The sequence below is a fragment of the Mustela erminea genome, chromosome 19 (assembly GCF_009829155.1).
Source record: "Mustela erminea isolate mMusErm1 chromosome 19, mMusErm1.Pri, whole genome shotgun sequence".
Lineage (NCBI taxonomy): Eukaryota > Metazoa > Chordata > Mammalia > Carnivora > Mustelidae > Mustela > Mustela erminea.
In genome coordinates, this window is record NC_045632.1 from 314,566 (window position 1) to 330,146 (window position 15,581).

The 15,581-nt window shown below is 59.1% G+C and overlaps 1 protein-coding gene across 2 annotated transcripts in view; it reads right to left on the bottom strand.

The window, feature by feature from the left end:
- Positions 1-363: 363 nt before the first annotated feature.
- Positions 364-15,581, bottom strand: part of MEGF8 (multiple EGF like domains 8) — a 36,825-nt gene continuing 21,607 nt past the window's right edge. For both annotated transcript variants that reach the window (XM_032325990.1, XM_032325989.1), the window contains 18 exons: positions 15,030-15,277; positions 14,840-14,950; positions 14,583-14,701; positions 13,798-14,005; positions 13,282-13,462; positions 12,620-12,783; positions 11,733-11,877; positions 9,894-10,125; positions 8,621-8,744; positions 8,296-8,509; positions 7,953-8,167; positions 5,146-5,353; positions 4,801-4,960; positions 4,288-4,480; positions 3,630-3,800; positions 3,410-3,540; positions 2,763-2,895; positions 364-1,865 (listed from right to left, as the gene is read on the bottom strand). In XM_032325990.1, coding sequence (XP_032181881.1) covers positions 597-1,865; positions 2,763-2,895; positions 3,410-3,540; positions 3,630-3,800; positions 4,288-4,480; positions 4,801-4,960; positions 5,146-5,353; positions 7,953-8,167; positions 8,296-8,509; positions 8,621-8,744; positions 9,894-10,125; positions 11,733-11,877; positions 12,620-12,783; positions 13,282-13,462; positions 13,798-14,005; positions 14,583-14,701; positions 14,840-14,950; positions 15,030-15,277 — 4,226 coding nt within the window. In that variant the 3' untranslated portion in view covers positions 364-596. The remainder of the gene's footprint in view (positions 1,866-2,762; positions 2,896-3,409; positions 3,541-3,629; positions 3,801-4,287; positions 4,481-4,800; positions 4,961-5,145; positions 5,354-7,952; positions 8,168-8,295; positions 8,510-8,620; positions 8,745-9,893; positions 10,126-11,732; positions 11,878-12,619; positions 12,784-13,281; positions 13,463-13,797; positions 14,006-14,582; positions 14,702-14,839; positions 14,951-15,029; positions 15,278-15,581) is intronic.

Sequence of the window (15,581 nt, forward strand, 5' to 3'; positions counted from 1 at the left end):
ACATTTGGCGCCCCTCGGACAATAAACCTGGGACCTGACATGTCAGGTCAGGTCACCCCCAACTCAGCCATTGACGGTACCTGTCTCAGTGCCAACTAATCCGGCCTTCCTTGTCCCCAGGCCCCACCACCTGCAACTCCTTCCCGGAGTTCTCCCCGTAGCCGATTCTCTCGGTCTTTGGGCCCAGCTTCTCTGAATGCCCTACCAAACCTATCCCACGGTCCCTCACGGCCACATCCCGTGATCCCCTCCTGGCACCTGTCCTTCACAGACATGATCACACTCGTGTGTATGTGTGTGCGCACGCATGTGCAAGCATGGACACGCACTGATTGTTTCCCCCAAGAACCGAAGCCCCACAAGGTCAGGGAACAGGTCTCAGTTTCTGTTCTGCCCAGCACCTTCAACAGCGTAGAGTAAGTATTCAATAAATAATTGTTAAATGCAGAACGTCAAATGCCCTGTCTGGGGAGCCCCAGAGGAAGGGAGCCAGAGGTCTCTGAGGACATGGTGTCTGGGGGCCCCCAGAGGAGCTCCAAGTCCAGGGCGGCGTTATCAGGGCACCCAGCTGCCACAGCTGAGGGCCCCACTGTGGGTCAGAGGGACATGCTGGTAAGATTGTCCTGGCTCAACAGTCCCTTCCGGCCTGCAGCACCCCCATGCCCACTGCCCCCGGCGCCCCCGCCACCCCCACAGTACTCGTGCAGCCGGTGTCGCAGCGTGACGAGGGCTGAACCCAGGCAGGCACCGTTGGGTGCCTGGGGTCCCCCGGGCAGCTGGAGCAGCAACGTGGCCACACCAGCCATGCCATCTTCAGTGGGCTCAAGGGTGATGGGCCCAGCTCGCAGGCCAGCGGTCGCGGCGGGGATGGCTGGAGGGCAGCAGCCTCCTCCCACGGGTCCCCAGGGCCCACCGGCCCCGGTCAGCAGCAGGGGTGCCAAGAAGGGTTCGGAACGGTGGAAGGTGGGTGGCGGGAGCCCGGCAGGCTTCCAGGCAGGGGCTAGGGCAGTGGGGTCGGGTGGGAAGCAGACAGTGACCTTGGCAAAAGGGCGGCTGGCCATCTTGGTCATCTCTTGCAGATGCCGGCGCTGTTCCTGCCGCTGGTCCAGGGCCTGTTTGGCCTTCCAGAGGAGAACACAGAGTGAAAGAAAAAGGAAAAAGCAGGAGAAGAAGACAGAGAAGAAGACAAACAGGTCGATGTGGGCCTGGTCCTGACGGAAGAAGAGCAGCCCTTGCGAGTCAGCCGAGCCATTGGCACCAGGCCCGTTCGGGTCCCCCACGCCCAGCAGGAGCAGGTAGAAGCGGCTGGACTTGAGAGCGTGCTGCTCATGTGGGTAGGTGATGACCAGCCGGTCCCGCACGCCACGAACCACGAGCACAGCCGACGGCTCCGTCACGGTCACGTAGGTGATCAGGCCCCGTGGCCACACTTCCCGCACCCGTGGCTCGGCCGGAGTGCCTGACCCGCTCCCAGCCCCCGGTCCCCCTGGGTCCCCAGCCCCCCGGGTTCCGCCGTCAGCAGGGGGTGGGGGAGGCGGTGGGGGTGGAGGTGGCTGGATATGCACGGTGTGGACGCCTGTGTCGGGAGCCACGCGGACCACGAAGGTGTCATAGGAAGTGGACACATAGAGATCCACGGCACCGAAGGTCACATCCAGTGTCAGGCGGATGTCCACATTGGTAAACTTGGGCTGCACGCCAAAGAGGACGGTGCGGCCGGGGCCCAGAGCCCGGCGCTTGGGTTCGTGGAAGCAGTTGGTCTGGGACGTGGGGTCAAGGCAGCACTCCTGCTCCACAGAGATGAGGCGGTAGCACTGCTGGCCACCCAGCGGGCTCCCATGGAATGATTCCCGGCACTTAGCACACTGCGGGCACGGGGGTGGTCGGGTGGCGATCAGGGCTGAGCTCAGCACCCGGCCACCCTCCAAGTCCTGATGTTCTGTACCAATTGTGGAGCAGCCACTGCCCCAGGCTCCCTCAGTCCCCAGCAGCTTCCTTGTGACTGTACCTCCCCTGGGGCCTCACTGACACAGTGTGGAGGCCACCAGAACCCTAGGCTCCATGCTGCTATCCCTCCCGTCAGCCCCAGTGACCACAGCACCCTGATATGGAGGCCTCTGGAACTCTCAGGAGTAGCGATGAAGGGCTCTGTTGAATCTGCCTCTACTCCTCACTACCTGTGTGGCCTCAGACTAATGACTTAACCTCGCTGAACTTGAGATCGTTCCTCTGTACCCAGGCAGTAAACAGGACTTACGCATGGGACTGCAGAAAGCCCAAACAGAGCACAGGATGGGCTGGCCTCACCTACCAGCCTGAGATACATCCCACCACAGGGCCTTTGCACTGGCTGATCATCTTGCCCAGATTACTCTCTGCTCGCCCATAACCCCCACGGCTGCTTGTCTGGTATCCTGACTTCTATCAGATCTTTTCTCAAGTGTCACTTTCTCACCAAGGCCTTCCCTGGGTCATCGTATCTTCCATTCCCACTCCACAGTGCTGGCCCTCCTTTCTCCTTACTGCTCATCACTAACATACTCTGCATTTGACTGACTTGTTCATTCGTTGCTGGACTCTTCCATGGGAATGTAACTTTCCCAAGGACAGTAGGCCCTGCCCATTTTGGTCCCTACTGCATTTCCCAGTGCCTCCCACACGGCCCAGCACATAGTAGGTGCTCAGTAAATGTGTGTTGGATAAATGAGTGGGCCTCTCGGGGTGTGGGGCCGTTGGCCTGGGACTCACTTCTCCAGCCTCACCTGGTACTTGTAGCAGTCCCGACGGTCGCTGGGAGAACTGCCCTGGCATGTGCCCGTCTCTGTGTTGTTCTGACACGGGCAGCCTGTCCCGTCCTGCTCATTACACGTATCTGCATGGCCGTTACACTGGCATCTGAGGAAGGTAGAGAAGAAGATGGGGGTCACAGAGCTCCCCTGGCCCACAGGGCTCCAGGCTGGACACTGCATAGGTGAACTTGAATCTAAGCTCCAAGCCAGAAGAGGAAACTGAGGTTCCCGGGGGCGAGGGGTGTCAAGCCATTTGCCCAAGGCTGTGGAGCCAGTCAGCAGTAAGCTGAGGATTTGAAACGGGGTTGGAATGACTCCGGTTGACTGAGCATTCGGAAGGAAGGCCTGGGGTGGGAGGCCACCCCAAGGCCTTGCCCCTTGGCAGCTCTCTACCCCCGACATCCACGGGGGTGCTCGGTAGCCTGCATGTCAGCACCAGCCTCTGAGTGAGGGGGTCTCCCACCTGGGTCTGGCTCAGGGCCTCTATCTCAGCCTCGGCCTGGGGCCTCCCTGGGGATATTGTCCGCTTCTGCCCAAAGGAAAGAACTGGGGAGGGGGTGTGGCTCCCGGAGTCATTCCCCGTGGGCAGGGCAAGGGTCCCTGGGCCCCCTCCTTCTCACTTGGTGCACTTCCCATCCAGGAGGAAGTAGCCGTGTAGGCAGCTCTCGCATTTGTCCCCGTAGCTGTTATTCTGACAGTTCACACACACGGCCTCATCTTCACTGGGCCCCTCGGTCACCCAGTTGTCAATCTGGCCAAGGAAAGACAGGGTGATCGCAAAGAGGCGTAGGCCAGTCCCTTCCTTCCCGAGACCCAGGAGTCTGGGACCATGGCTTCTACCTCCTCTGGATCCAGTGAGTACTTCTCAGGCTCCCTCCTGGCCATTTCGAGCTCTTTCCTGGAGACGCAGACGTGGCTGTTGCCACGACAGAAGGCATGGCAGGGCCGGCAGGTCCCACCCCCAACGGCTGAACCCACGAACAGGGGGAGGCACTGCTCACAGTGGCTGCCCTGGAAACCAGGGAAGGGGTGGTCAGAGCAGGTGGTGAGTGGTGGCGGTGGGGGTGCTGGGGAGCGAACAAGCAGCCTCAGGGAGCACCATGGGAGTGCAACAGGGGCTCAGGCTCAGGGTTTCAGGCCTGAACCCCACATGGGTGCAAGTTAGCCCTCCACCCTCACGTGCCAGCGACCTGGGGCGTAGGGAAGGGGATGGTGTTCTTGCCCATCCAGCCCGAAGCGTTGAGCTCAGAAAGCCCTTCCCTACACCACGCTGTGTCCTCCCCCCATGGGCCCAGCCTCCCTAGTCCAGCACCAACTCTGTCCACTATTCCAGGGTGGCCCCTCTCTGACACAACTTCAGACAGTGTCCCCAAAGTCTCCCCACATCCTCCCTGGGCTGGCTCCACAGGGCTCAGAGTAAGGCTCACAACTCTAGCACGTGGGCGAAAAGCCCCCCAGGCTCTGTCCCAGGGTGTGCCTGAGGCCCAGGGCAGCCCACCTTGGTGTGGTTGCGGCAGAGCAGGCAGTGGTCGCGGGCCCCCACCCCTGCACACTCGCTGTGGCGGTTGCAGCGACACTCTGTGGAGCAGTTGCGGCCCACGAAGCCAAAGTGGCAACGGCAGTGATCAGGTTCCACACACGAGCCGTTCACACAGCCCTGCGCGCACACGGGGCGGCAAAGTCCAGTCACACTGCAGGGGTGGGGGGTGGAGGGTCAGGGCCCAGCATGGGTCCTCAAGCCTCTGGCCGGCCCACCACCCACTAGATGGCCCTCAACGGGTGGCTCATCCCTGGGCTGTTCCACGCTCCCCCTCCGGGGTCGCCTCCATCTCCCTCAGGGGCTAGCCTGCCACCCTCTCTCTTCCGAGCAAGCCGTGTTCAGCTCACCAACGTGGCCCCTCCATGCATTGGCCCTTCACCCCTTCCAGCGTGAATTCCACGCCTTGTGCCTTCCCACTCCCACAGGACCCCCTGCCCCAAAGTCACCTAGGCCCCGCCCCCACCACCTCACTTGTCCATGGTGTAGCCCGCCTTGCAGCTGCACTCATAGCCGTGCGGCCGGTCGTGGCAGTTCTGCGTCTCGTTGCAGTCATGGTGCCCGTTTGCACACTCATCCTCAGGAGGGCAGGACAGGAAGGCCCAGGAGGCCCCAGGCCGCCCACAGGTCAGCCCTGGCGCAGGGACGCAGAGCTCCGCCTGAGTGCCTCTGTGGCAACGCCCCCCCCAGCCTCCTGGGGCTTTGCTCCACCTTCCCCTGACCCCCACCTCCGAGACAGCCCCCAGTGCCCCCCAGGTTCTCCACGCCAGACCCCAGCCCAAGGGCAGTCCCTCTCACCCGACCCCTAGCGCAGCTCACCGTCACGAGGACCGCTGAGCCCACCCTCCAGGCAGCGGCCACCCCCATCCTGGCCCCCCCAGGCACACCAGCCACAGTGGGGGCGCTGCAGGCACAGGGCACACTGGGTTGCCTGAGCACAGCCCAGGGAGCAGCTCTCGGGTCCACGGAGCAGGCGGCCACAGCCTCCAGCCATACATCGCAGGGGCAGGTAGGAGGGGCTCAGACACTGTACAGGGGAGGGGAAATGAGAAGGGGGGGCAGGGCAAGAAAGAGGGAGAGAAAGAGGATCAAAGACATCCTCGGTGTCCTCCCGGACCACAGTCCCTCCTAGGAGATCTCACCCCTCCCTAGGAGCTCTCACCCCTCTCTGGCCACAGCCGATGGGCCAGAGTGGACACCACTTTGTCAAGCATTTGTAACTGGGAGTCCACAAGGGGAGTCAGGCTGGTGGCATCATTGAAACTGGAGGTGAGGCCTAGAGGTGCTGATTGAATGAGTAAATCACAGCAAATGAAAAGAAGAAGGGGGCAGGAAAAGAGCAGATCCAGAAGGAAGCATTGAGAGGATCACACACCCCAAGCCGGCGGAGGCAGGGGCGTGGGGGGCAGCTTTCCAGGCTCCGTCTCCAGTCCCTTGTCAGGCCTGGCTGCGCTTTGCACCCTGACCTCTAACAGGTACCACTATGTTGGTGTGACTGGGGGTGTCAGTCTCCCCACCTGGCTTAGGTCTCATGGCTGTTTCTCACAACCAAAGGGAGGCAACCACCCCAGCAGAGACAGAAATTAGCGACAGGAGCGGGGCTGCAAGCCACTGCCACTTAGGAAAAACGTGGAGCTGGCTGTTGGGGCCCAGGGTCCTCCCGCGCTAAGCTGGGAAGCGGAGTCTGTGGCCAGGGGCTGCCCAGCAGCTCATGCGCCATCACTTAGCACGTCCTGGAGCCCAGACAAGGTGCACGGTCAGGGTCAGACTCTTGGGAACTTACCACAGGATGTCAGAGCATTTTATTTACTATTCGGGCCGGAAGTATAAGAAGATGGGTATTAGTCCCAGCTGTCCGACAGCACTCAGCAACCACACGATCCTCAAATAAACAGCCCTGCCACTGCGGCCGGAGCTCAAAGCCCACAGACGCTGACGGCCCGCAGTGAGCTAAGCTTTGCCCAACCAGCAGAGCTAGGCTTCCATATCTGTGGGGTTATCTGGAGGGGAGGGACCGGGGGAGCACAAGTCCCCAGTCTGTACAGCGTTTCTCGCTGTGACCTCCCTAGTGGCCACAGGCGATGCTGTCCAACACGTAAATTGCATTCCTTGTGCTCCCGGGAGAGATGCAAGAGCGTTAAGTCCTGGAAGCGGGGTTCTGGTTTGTCCCGACAGGTGCTTACAACCTGGCGAAGCACCTGGCACAGGGAAGGGGCTCGGTCAAGAACTTGGTGAAGGGGTGCCTGGGTGGCTCAGTGGGTTAAAGCCTCTGCCTTCGGCTCAGGTCATGATCCCAGAGTCCTGGGATCGAGCCCCGTATCAGGCTCTCTGCTCAGCTGGGAGCCTGCTTCCTCCTCTCTCTCTGCCTGCCTCTCTGCCTACTTGTGATCTCTGTCTGTCAAATAAATAAATAAAATCTTTAAAAAAAAAAAAAAAGAACTTGGTGACAAGGGCACCTGGGTGACTCAGATAGTTGAGCATCTGCCTTTGCTCAGGTCATGGTCCTAGGGTCCTGGGATCGAGTCTCACATCAGGCTCCCTGCTCAGTGGGAAGCCTGCTTCTCCCTCTACCTTTCTCTCTCTCTCATGAATAAATAAATAAAATCTTTAAAAAAAAAAAAAAAAAAAGAACTTGGTGAAAAGAAGCCAGGGAAGGGAGTACTCTGTTGCCCATCCCAGGCTCTGAAGCCAAAATCATTCAAAAGAACGACTGCCGGGGGTTAAAATAACAGCAGCCCTTGAGCCCACTCCTTATGGGGCTGCTCTGTGCATCTGTTTTGTCCAATCTGTGCTGTCGGGGTTGTGAGAAGCAGAGCCAACACTCCAGAGCTGGCACACGGCATGGAAGTCCAAAGCCCTGACAGAAGTGACCTCCCTGCCACGTGCAGCGCCCTAGAGGCTCCTGCCTTACTGACAGGCTGGGCGGGCGGGATGTACCGGCCAGCAGGCTCCCTGGCATCGACTTCTGGGCCCGGGAGTGCTCACAGAGATGGATGACGGGCATCCTCATGCTATTTGGGGAGAACCCGTATCACCACAAGGACTCAGGCGTGGGGATGAGGCCTCAATGGGTTAAAGACCCACACTAGAGGGGTCACAGAGAGAACCTCGAGGGGGAGCACTGCCCGCCTGGCCCTGGTGACCTGCTGGGTGTGTTCCACAGCGTGGAGGCTGGGATCCTCCCAGTGGGCAGAACTTGGGGGCAGAAAGCAGACAATGGAGAATGGCTGAAATTAGAGACCTCAGGGCTCCAGAAGGTCAGAGCCGCAGGACTTCCTACCCCAATTCTGTGTAATAAAACCGAGGGGGGTCTCTGTTTCTTACAACCCGAAGTTCCAAAAGCAGAGAAAGGGACAGAGAAGGCAAGCGTGGAGGTTGGGGAGGGAGAGGTGAGACGGCATGAGCGGTCACAGGAAGGATGGAGGGGACCGTGAACCCAGCTGCAGGGTCCAGAAGGATGTGGTGTCCAAGCAGATATGACAGGGAGACTCGAGAGGCCAGGAGGGAAGGAGGAGATGCTGGTGGGAGAGGAGAGGCAAGGAAGGAGAAGGTCCCCACAGAGGGACCACAGCCAGGGAGGCGGAGAAGGAAGCAGGGCAGAGGCACAGGGGGACAGGCAGGGGTACCTGCTGCAGGCTGCTGCTCCACACGCAGTGCTGCCAGCCCCCATCCGCACCCTTGGAGTCCAGGCAGGATGTGCAGTTGGGCAGGAGATGACAGGGGGTGGGGCAGGACAGCGGGGGCGATGACTCCACTGGCATTGGGGACACGTTCAGCAGGGAGTGGCTGAAGCACGTCCAGTCGTATGTGGGCTGCACTGAGAGGATGCGGCGAGTCTCCCCTGGGGTTGAGGGCACAGGAGTCAGAGCCCGGTTCAGGCCACCAGCCTCTCTCCCCAGCTCTGCCCTTCCTCGGGCCCCCAAAGGCTAGGACCCCAGCCTGTCCTCGTGGGGAGTTAGCTGGCCTCACCTGTCCTCTTGAACTGCCTCGTCCACATGCACTTGCCCTCTCGGGTGCACTGCTCACAGTCTGCCGCCCCGCACACCGCCTCTGAGCAGTTCCCGGCCCAGAACACCTCTCGCTGGTTGATCCGACAGTCATTCTCCGAGGTGCAGGACCCGTTCCGGCCAATGCAGGCGCCCTCTGGGCAGTTGGTACACCACTTACAGCGGGGGGCGGATGCCTGGAGGGGGCAACATGGGCTCGCTGGGGTCCTCAGGGTCCCTGGCACCCCTTCTGACCCGGCTCTTCCCACCCAACCCCAGCTGAAATCCCTGAGACCAACCCCCTTCACCTCTCCATCTCCAGGCTGAAGGGTCCGGGGATGGCGGGCCAGGCACTCACTGCAGGTCCGGAGACGACGACATTCCTCGGGGGAGCGAGGCATGGGGGAGCATGAGGGGCCCCCGCAGCCCAGCCTGGGGAGGCATGAGGCCTGGCTCAGCACACCCAACAGACCCCATCCCCCCTCCACCTACCCTCGCCTCTTCCCGGTGCCTCCTGGACATCGTCCCGCAGGGTACCCCCACATGCATCTTGGACTGGTCTTAGCCCAGGCCTCCCCAACCTGTTCTCCCCCACCCCACTTGGCCGTGGTCTTCCATCCCCCGCCACTCTGGCCAGGGATACTAGACAATATCCTACACTCCCCTGCCCCTTCAGCCACCAAGGTGTCCCCCACTCGCCACTCCTGCAGCCCCTTGCCCAGTTCAGGCCTCTTCTCCAGCCTCCTCCTCCTCCTCATCTCTGGCCTCCCAGGTTTCCACAGCCTCCCTTCACCACTGGCTCCTTCCCAACAGCCCGGGGGCTTTCTGTCCAGGCCTGCCCCTGCCCTCTCCTGCTCAAACTTTTCCTGGCTCCCCATCACCCACAGTGGAGATTCATAATCCCTTACCCCAAATACCTGAAGGCACACATTTCAGAACTTTCCAGATTTTAGAAAAGCAGTGGGTGTATCCACTGTTACGTAACACTCCTAGTGGAATCTGGGGGAGCACCTAAATCAAATCTTTTAATAATTCAGAAGCAAACACAGTGACACATTTAATGGGACAAGCCAAGGCCATTAGTGGCTTCATACCAGTTCAGGATAATCATGTAGCCAAAAGAGTTTATGCTGAACCAAGGTCAGCCCTTTCAGCTTCCTGAGATGTCTGGCTTCCCAAACAGAAGACCAGCACCATAGCCAGGCTCTGGGAGCCCTTTCTGAGCTGCCCCCATGCACTGCTCTAGTCTCATGTTCCCCCAGCATAGAAGGTCCCTAAAATACACCGGGCACAGCCCCGCTTCTGAACCTTCGCTGGTCATTTGGGACCCAGTTCGGTCCCAGCTCCTCCAGGAAACATTCCTGGATGACACCCCAGCCCACAAGCAAGGCTTCTCACTCAAGGGTCCCCCAGCCTGACCCTGCTTGTGGTGTGGTTGTCCATTCTCCCACATGAGCTAGTGTCCTGCCTGGACAGTACACTGCTGAGCACCCCCGCACACTGCAAGCCTGACCTAGCACGGAACCCCCTTCGGGGAGCACGGGTACTGCCCACCATGTGCCGTTTGGTCACCACGGTTACCTATGAGCCTGGTCCCCAGACAAGCAGGCCCCGTGGCACCAGGTGCAGGCCTCAGACTGGTTACAAGCTTCGGGTGAGGGCAGCAGGCGGCAAGGGTCAGGGGGCAAGGTCAGGGCCAGCAGGCGGCCCAAGGCCACGCCCCCGAAGCCCCCTGAGAGGTACAGACGGCCCCCTACTGCCGCCACAGCATGGGACACGGACTCCTCCATCGGGGGCCCCACGGAGGCTGGGCCTGGGAAAAGACAGACTGTTCAGAGACTTAGGGAAGAGAGCCCCACGAAGAGGCCGGTCAGAGAGGGACACCGAGCAGGGCAACGGACTGAGGACCGCAGAGATGGACAGACAGAGAAGATACGTAAGGCCAGACAGGGCAAGAGAACACAGATGGCAGGACAAGAGAGTGAGGGACAAACAGGAAAAGGAAGTGGAAAGAATGGAATAAGGAAAGGGAGCAAGCTTCTGGAACCCAACAGAGGAGGTCGCACATGGGGAAGGCGCCAGATGCCGCTGCATCGTCAATTTCACAACTGTTCCTTTTCTTATGTGAAGTTCACCTCAAGTCTGTAAAATCCTCCAGAAAAGGGGACGTCCAGGTGGCTCAGTGGATTAAGCCTCTGCCTTCGCTCAGGTCATGATCCCCGGATCCTGGGATCAAGCCCCGCATCGGGGGTCCCTGCTCAGTGGGGAGCCTGCCTCTCCCTTTGGTGCTGCCCCTAGTTTCTTTCTCACTCTTTCTCAAAAAAATAAATCTTCTTAAAAATTAAAAAAAATAGGGACGCCTGGGTGGCTCAGTTGGTTAAGCAGCTGCCTTCGGCTCAGGTCATGATCCCAGCATCCTGGAATCGAGTCCCACATCGGGCTCCTTGCTCAGCAGGGAGCCTGCTTCTCCCTCTGCCTCTGCCTGCCACTCTGTCTGCCTGTGCTCGCTCTCTTTCCCTCTCTCTCTCTGACAAATAAATAAAATCTTTTAAAAAAAAAATTTTAAAAATATTTATTTCTTTATTTTCCCCTGGAGAATTTTTAATTTTTTTTTAATTTTAAGATTTCATTTATTTTTTTTAGAGAGAGTGCTTTCTCACGCTCTCTCAAAAAAAAATAAATGAAATCTTCTTAAAAATTAAAAATAATTTTTAAAAATGCTCCAGGGGAAAATAAAGAAAGAAAAAGTCACAGAGCATTTAACAATATAGATTAAGGGCAAAAGGGAATTAGAGACCGAGGGCCAGAGAGAGAACCAAAACGGAAAAGGTCCAGAGGCGTACACAGTCACGCTGGGAAGCAAAAAAGACAAGGTCCAAGCCCCTTTCTGGCCTCTCAACAACAGACTGGAAAGAAACACCCCCAAGTATAACAGGGGTGTCTCCAGAAAGTGGGATCATGAGGATTTTTTCCTTTTTATTTCACCAATTACATACAATGACTGTTATTACTTTTTTTTGGTTTAAGATTTTATTTATTTATTTGACAGTGAAGGAACACAAGCAGGGGGAGCAGTAGAGGGAGAAGCAGACTCCCCACTGAGTAAGGAGCCGATCAGGGCTCTGATGCAAGGCTTGATCCCAGGACCCTGGGGTCATAACCTGAGACAATGGCTGATGCTTAACCACCCAGATACCCCTATTACTACTTTTATAATCAAAACAATAAACAAACTTCCCAAGAAAAGAAAAGGAAGGCAGGCATCTCTGTGGGTATTTAAGTAACAGAGAGTTAAGCAGCTTTGCTTAACTCTGGGGGGTCTAACGGGGCCAGAGGGACTCCGGATGAGTGGGGTCCTAGGACAGGGCCAGAGCTCCTACGGGACGTCCCCAGGGCCCGCTGGGGGGGCGCTGGACTTACGGGTCAGGTCAGGCAGGAGCCAGGCATTGCAGTTGACCTGGTAGAGCAGAATGTCGCTGCTGAACTCATCAGGTTCCGAGCGCCCCCCAAGGACCACCATGGTGTCCCCCAGCAGGGCTGAGGCATGGAAAAGTCGGGGGCGGGGCTGTTGGGGAGACACCGGCAAAATGGCCGGTCAGAGCCCACATTCCTCTACTCACCTCTCAGCCCACCCACCACCCTCCCACACCTCAGCCCCCACCAGCCCTACCCAACCCAACCTCCCTCAAATCTCAGCTCCTTCCTCCAGAAGACCTCCTTCATTCTTCAGAGCAGCCCCCAGGGCCAGCTCCCTCTCTCAAACTCCTGGAACCCCCATGCCCTGTGCTGTTCCCCGAGGAACCTGGCCCAGGCTGCTTGAGATGAATCCCACATTTCTCATGTGACCTGGTCAGCTGGGCTGAGGACATCTAGGGGGAGGCTCAGGCCTCCCTTATAGTCCAGTCCCCAAAAGGAAATATGTTCACAGATGGAACACTCAATCATCTCTAACCAGTACATCCAGGGACCACGTACTCCCACCTACTATCTCCTCTGGCCTTGAAGGCGGCCACCACAAGAAGCATCAGTCCCAGGTTTTACAGAAGGGGAGGCTGGGAACTGGAGGGCCACACCAACAGTGGGGCAGAGTTGGGGCAGAAGCTAGGCCTCTGACCTCCTGCTCTAGGATGCTTCCCTCCAAGTGAGTGATGGAAGAAGGGGAGATGTGATGGGGGCACAGTTGAGTCTAGGGGACTGTAAAGGAGGGGACTAGCAGTCCAGGGTTCAGCCAGTCCCTGGGGCACTGGGTTGGGGTGGGGGGCCCTTCCTGCCCTCTCGATCAAGCTGTATATGCCTCTTTTCCTGACCTTTGCCCCCTGGGAAGGGGCCAGCAGGCTCCAGGTGCGATCGGGACAGTGCAGGGAGTAGAGCTCAGGGGATGGGGCAGCCAGCTCCACGTGGAAGCGGAAACCCCCAAACACATAGAGGGAGTCAGTGGCCTCGTGGTACACCGCAGAATGACCGTAGAGACCTGGGGAGCACAAGTGAGCAGACAGTGCAGGGAGGGCTGGTAATTAGGACTGCCCTCCCACTTTCCTAGGTTCCCCTTCTTCCTAGGCTCCCATACCAGGCAGGAGCTCTTGTCAACCCCCGCCTCCTGCTTCGGCTCAAAAGGACCAGCACTTGCGATTCCCAGCAAGAGAAGAGGGGGAGATGGGGTTACCTGCATGTCCTGGGGGATACAGTGAGCAAAGAAGGGAGAAGGGGAATGCCTGAGGGGCAGGGATCTAGGACCTAAGAGAGGAATGCAGAAACCCACTGTCACTGGGCAGGCGGTGGGCTGCCTCTTGCAGGAAACTGAACTTCCCAAGAGTGGGTCTGAGAACCTGGGTGGGTGTGGGGGAAAGACGGGAACATAACAAGGTCTAAGGGGCAGGGACCACAGGGTATGGCAGTGGTCAGAGAGCCTCCACAAAGCCTGGATGGCCTGGCATTCAAGGTGCTGTCCCCTCCTTGTCCCCAGCCTTACCCGTTGGGGGTGTCCCGCTCTGGGCTCCGGACACCCAGGTGCCAGTCACCAGCTGGTACTCGAACAGCTGCTGGTTGAAGCCATTTTCAGGGGAGTACCCACCCACCAGGAGCAGAGACAGGCCTCGGCGGGCAGTGAGGGTGTGACCGGCCACCGCCGGCAGCTCCACGGTCTGGGGCACCTGGAGGATAAAGGGCAGAGGTCACCAAGGAGCCAGAGGTTAGGGCTCAGCTTCCAGGCAGAAACAAGACTCAGAACTCCCCACACTCCCCTTGAACAGATAAGGAGGTAGTGAGCTGCCCGCAGCTGTCAGACCCCAAGCTTCTAACTCGCCATGGTCCCAGCAGGGGTGCGGTAGGCCCCCTTGCCTTTTCTGCCTGCTCAGTGCCATGTACCTTCTGGGGGAAGCTGCATCCCGTCGGGGTGAGATGGGCAGGAGAACTCTGGTGGGCCCTGCTAGAGACAGCTTGTGGGGGGGCGGGAGGGGACACGCTTGGGGAAGGGAGAGGGGCTCACCTTCTCCTGCCGCCACTGCAGGGTGGTGAGGTTGAGCACCCAGAAATCACGAGTGACACCCCCAGCTGTGAGTCCCCCCAGAAGGTACATAGCACCACGCCCAGCAGACACGTAGGCAGCCGCGTGGAAGGAGCGGGGTGAGGGGCCCGGGCCCCCATCCTCGGCTCCTGCCAACATCTGTGTCCACCGCCGCTCACTCACTGAGTACCTGGCACCAAGGGGCGGAAAAGGAAGCTCACCATACAGTCATCCCCTCATGACCTGGGGTCACCTCCCCCAGGTATATCCCCAAATCCCCTAGTGTGCCCCTCCTGTGACAACCATCTTACGTCCCTCCCCTGGGGTGGCAACTGCCCAAATAAGGGTGAGCCTCCTGTGACAGGCATCCCAGCATCTTTTGGGTGTCTTTTACCTGTAGAGGATTTTGTTGTTGTTGCTGTTTTGATATTTTATCTACTTATTTGAGGAAAAGCGCATGACAGAGAGAGTGCACACACAAGCGGTGGGGGGGGGGGGCAGAGGGAGAAGCAGACTACCCATTGAACAGGGAGTCCCATTCGGGGCTTGATCCTAGGACCCTGGGATCATGACTTGAGCCGAAAGCAGATGCCCAACGAACTGAGCCACCTGGCGCCCCCAGAGGTTTTTGTTAACACCAGTTTTTTTGGTTTTGTTTTTGTTGTTTACACCCGAGGGAACTCATATGTGACACACATGTCAGCATCTCCTGAGGTGACCTCCTCTCGTTCAGGCATCCCCCTACCCCCTCCGGAGGCTGTCCTCACCTGTACAGGTTTCCCAGCAGCCCCTGGGGCAGGCCGAGGCCCCCAAACATCCACAAGGTGGCCTCAGGTCCCTCAACCATGGTGTGCCCCAGGCGGTGTAGGAATCGGCTGGCAGTGTCCTAGGGGCAGAGGTGGGGGACGCGTGGGATCAGGCTGGGAGTCGGGGCTGAGGGGTGGTCCCAGGGATGGAGGGAAGGGGAGAACCATCCAGGAATCAGGCAGCATGGCACCTCCATGCAGTGGCACCCACAACTCACGGCTGAGAGGCGGCTGTCCATGAGGGTCTCCCAGACCAGCTGCCCACCATCCAGCTTTGTGCCACAGTCGGGGCCCCCAAAGCCCTCGGCACAGATGCACACACCGAGGCTCTGGGGAACAGCAGAAGGAGGCTCAGGGGAGCCGGTGTACCACCCCCGCCCCCCTGTGGCTTGCCCGTTCCCCCCATACCTGGTTACAAGTCCCTGCCCCACTGTGGGCACTACAGTTCTCAGGACACAGAGCCATGCGGCAGTGGGGGCCAGCCCAGCCCTGGGGACATCGGCAGAGTCCAGCACCAGTGGCTCCATCCTGGGGCACACACTCCTGGGGGACCGGGCAGCTCCCGGGGCCCCCCGACCCGCAGCGGGCAGAACCCACAGAAGCGTTGAAGCCCCATGATGAGGAGCCATTGGCCTCCCAGTGCAGCACCAGCAGCCCTGTGCGGGGAGAGGGGCCAGAAGCTTGTGGCCGGGCCGGGCTCCAGGACGCGACTCTATCCCCGGGGTTAGAGAGAATCTGGTGTCACCGGGCAGGGCAACAAGGCACTCCTTATCATTTAGGATCAGTGTCATGCTTCACTGTTCCCCCACACACTGCACACCCTCTCCCTCACCCAACCCATCAAATTCTGATCCCAATCCCATGCCGGCAGCTCAAAACCAAGCTGGAAACCCTGCACAGCTCCCTACAGCTCAGACATAAAGCGAGGTCTACCTACAAAGAGATTAGCAGTGGGGAAGG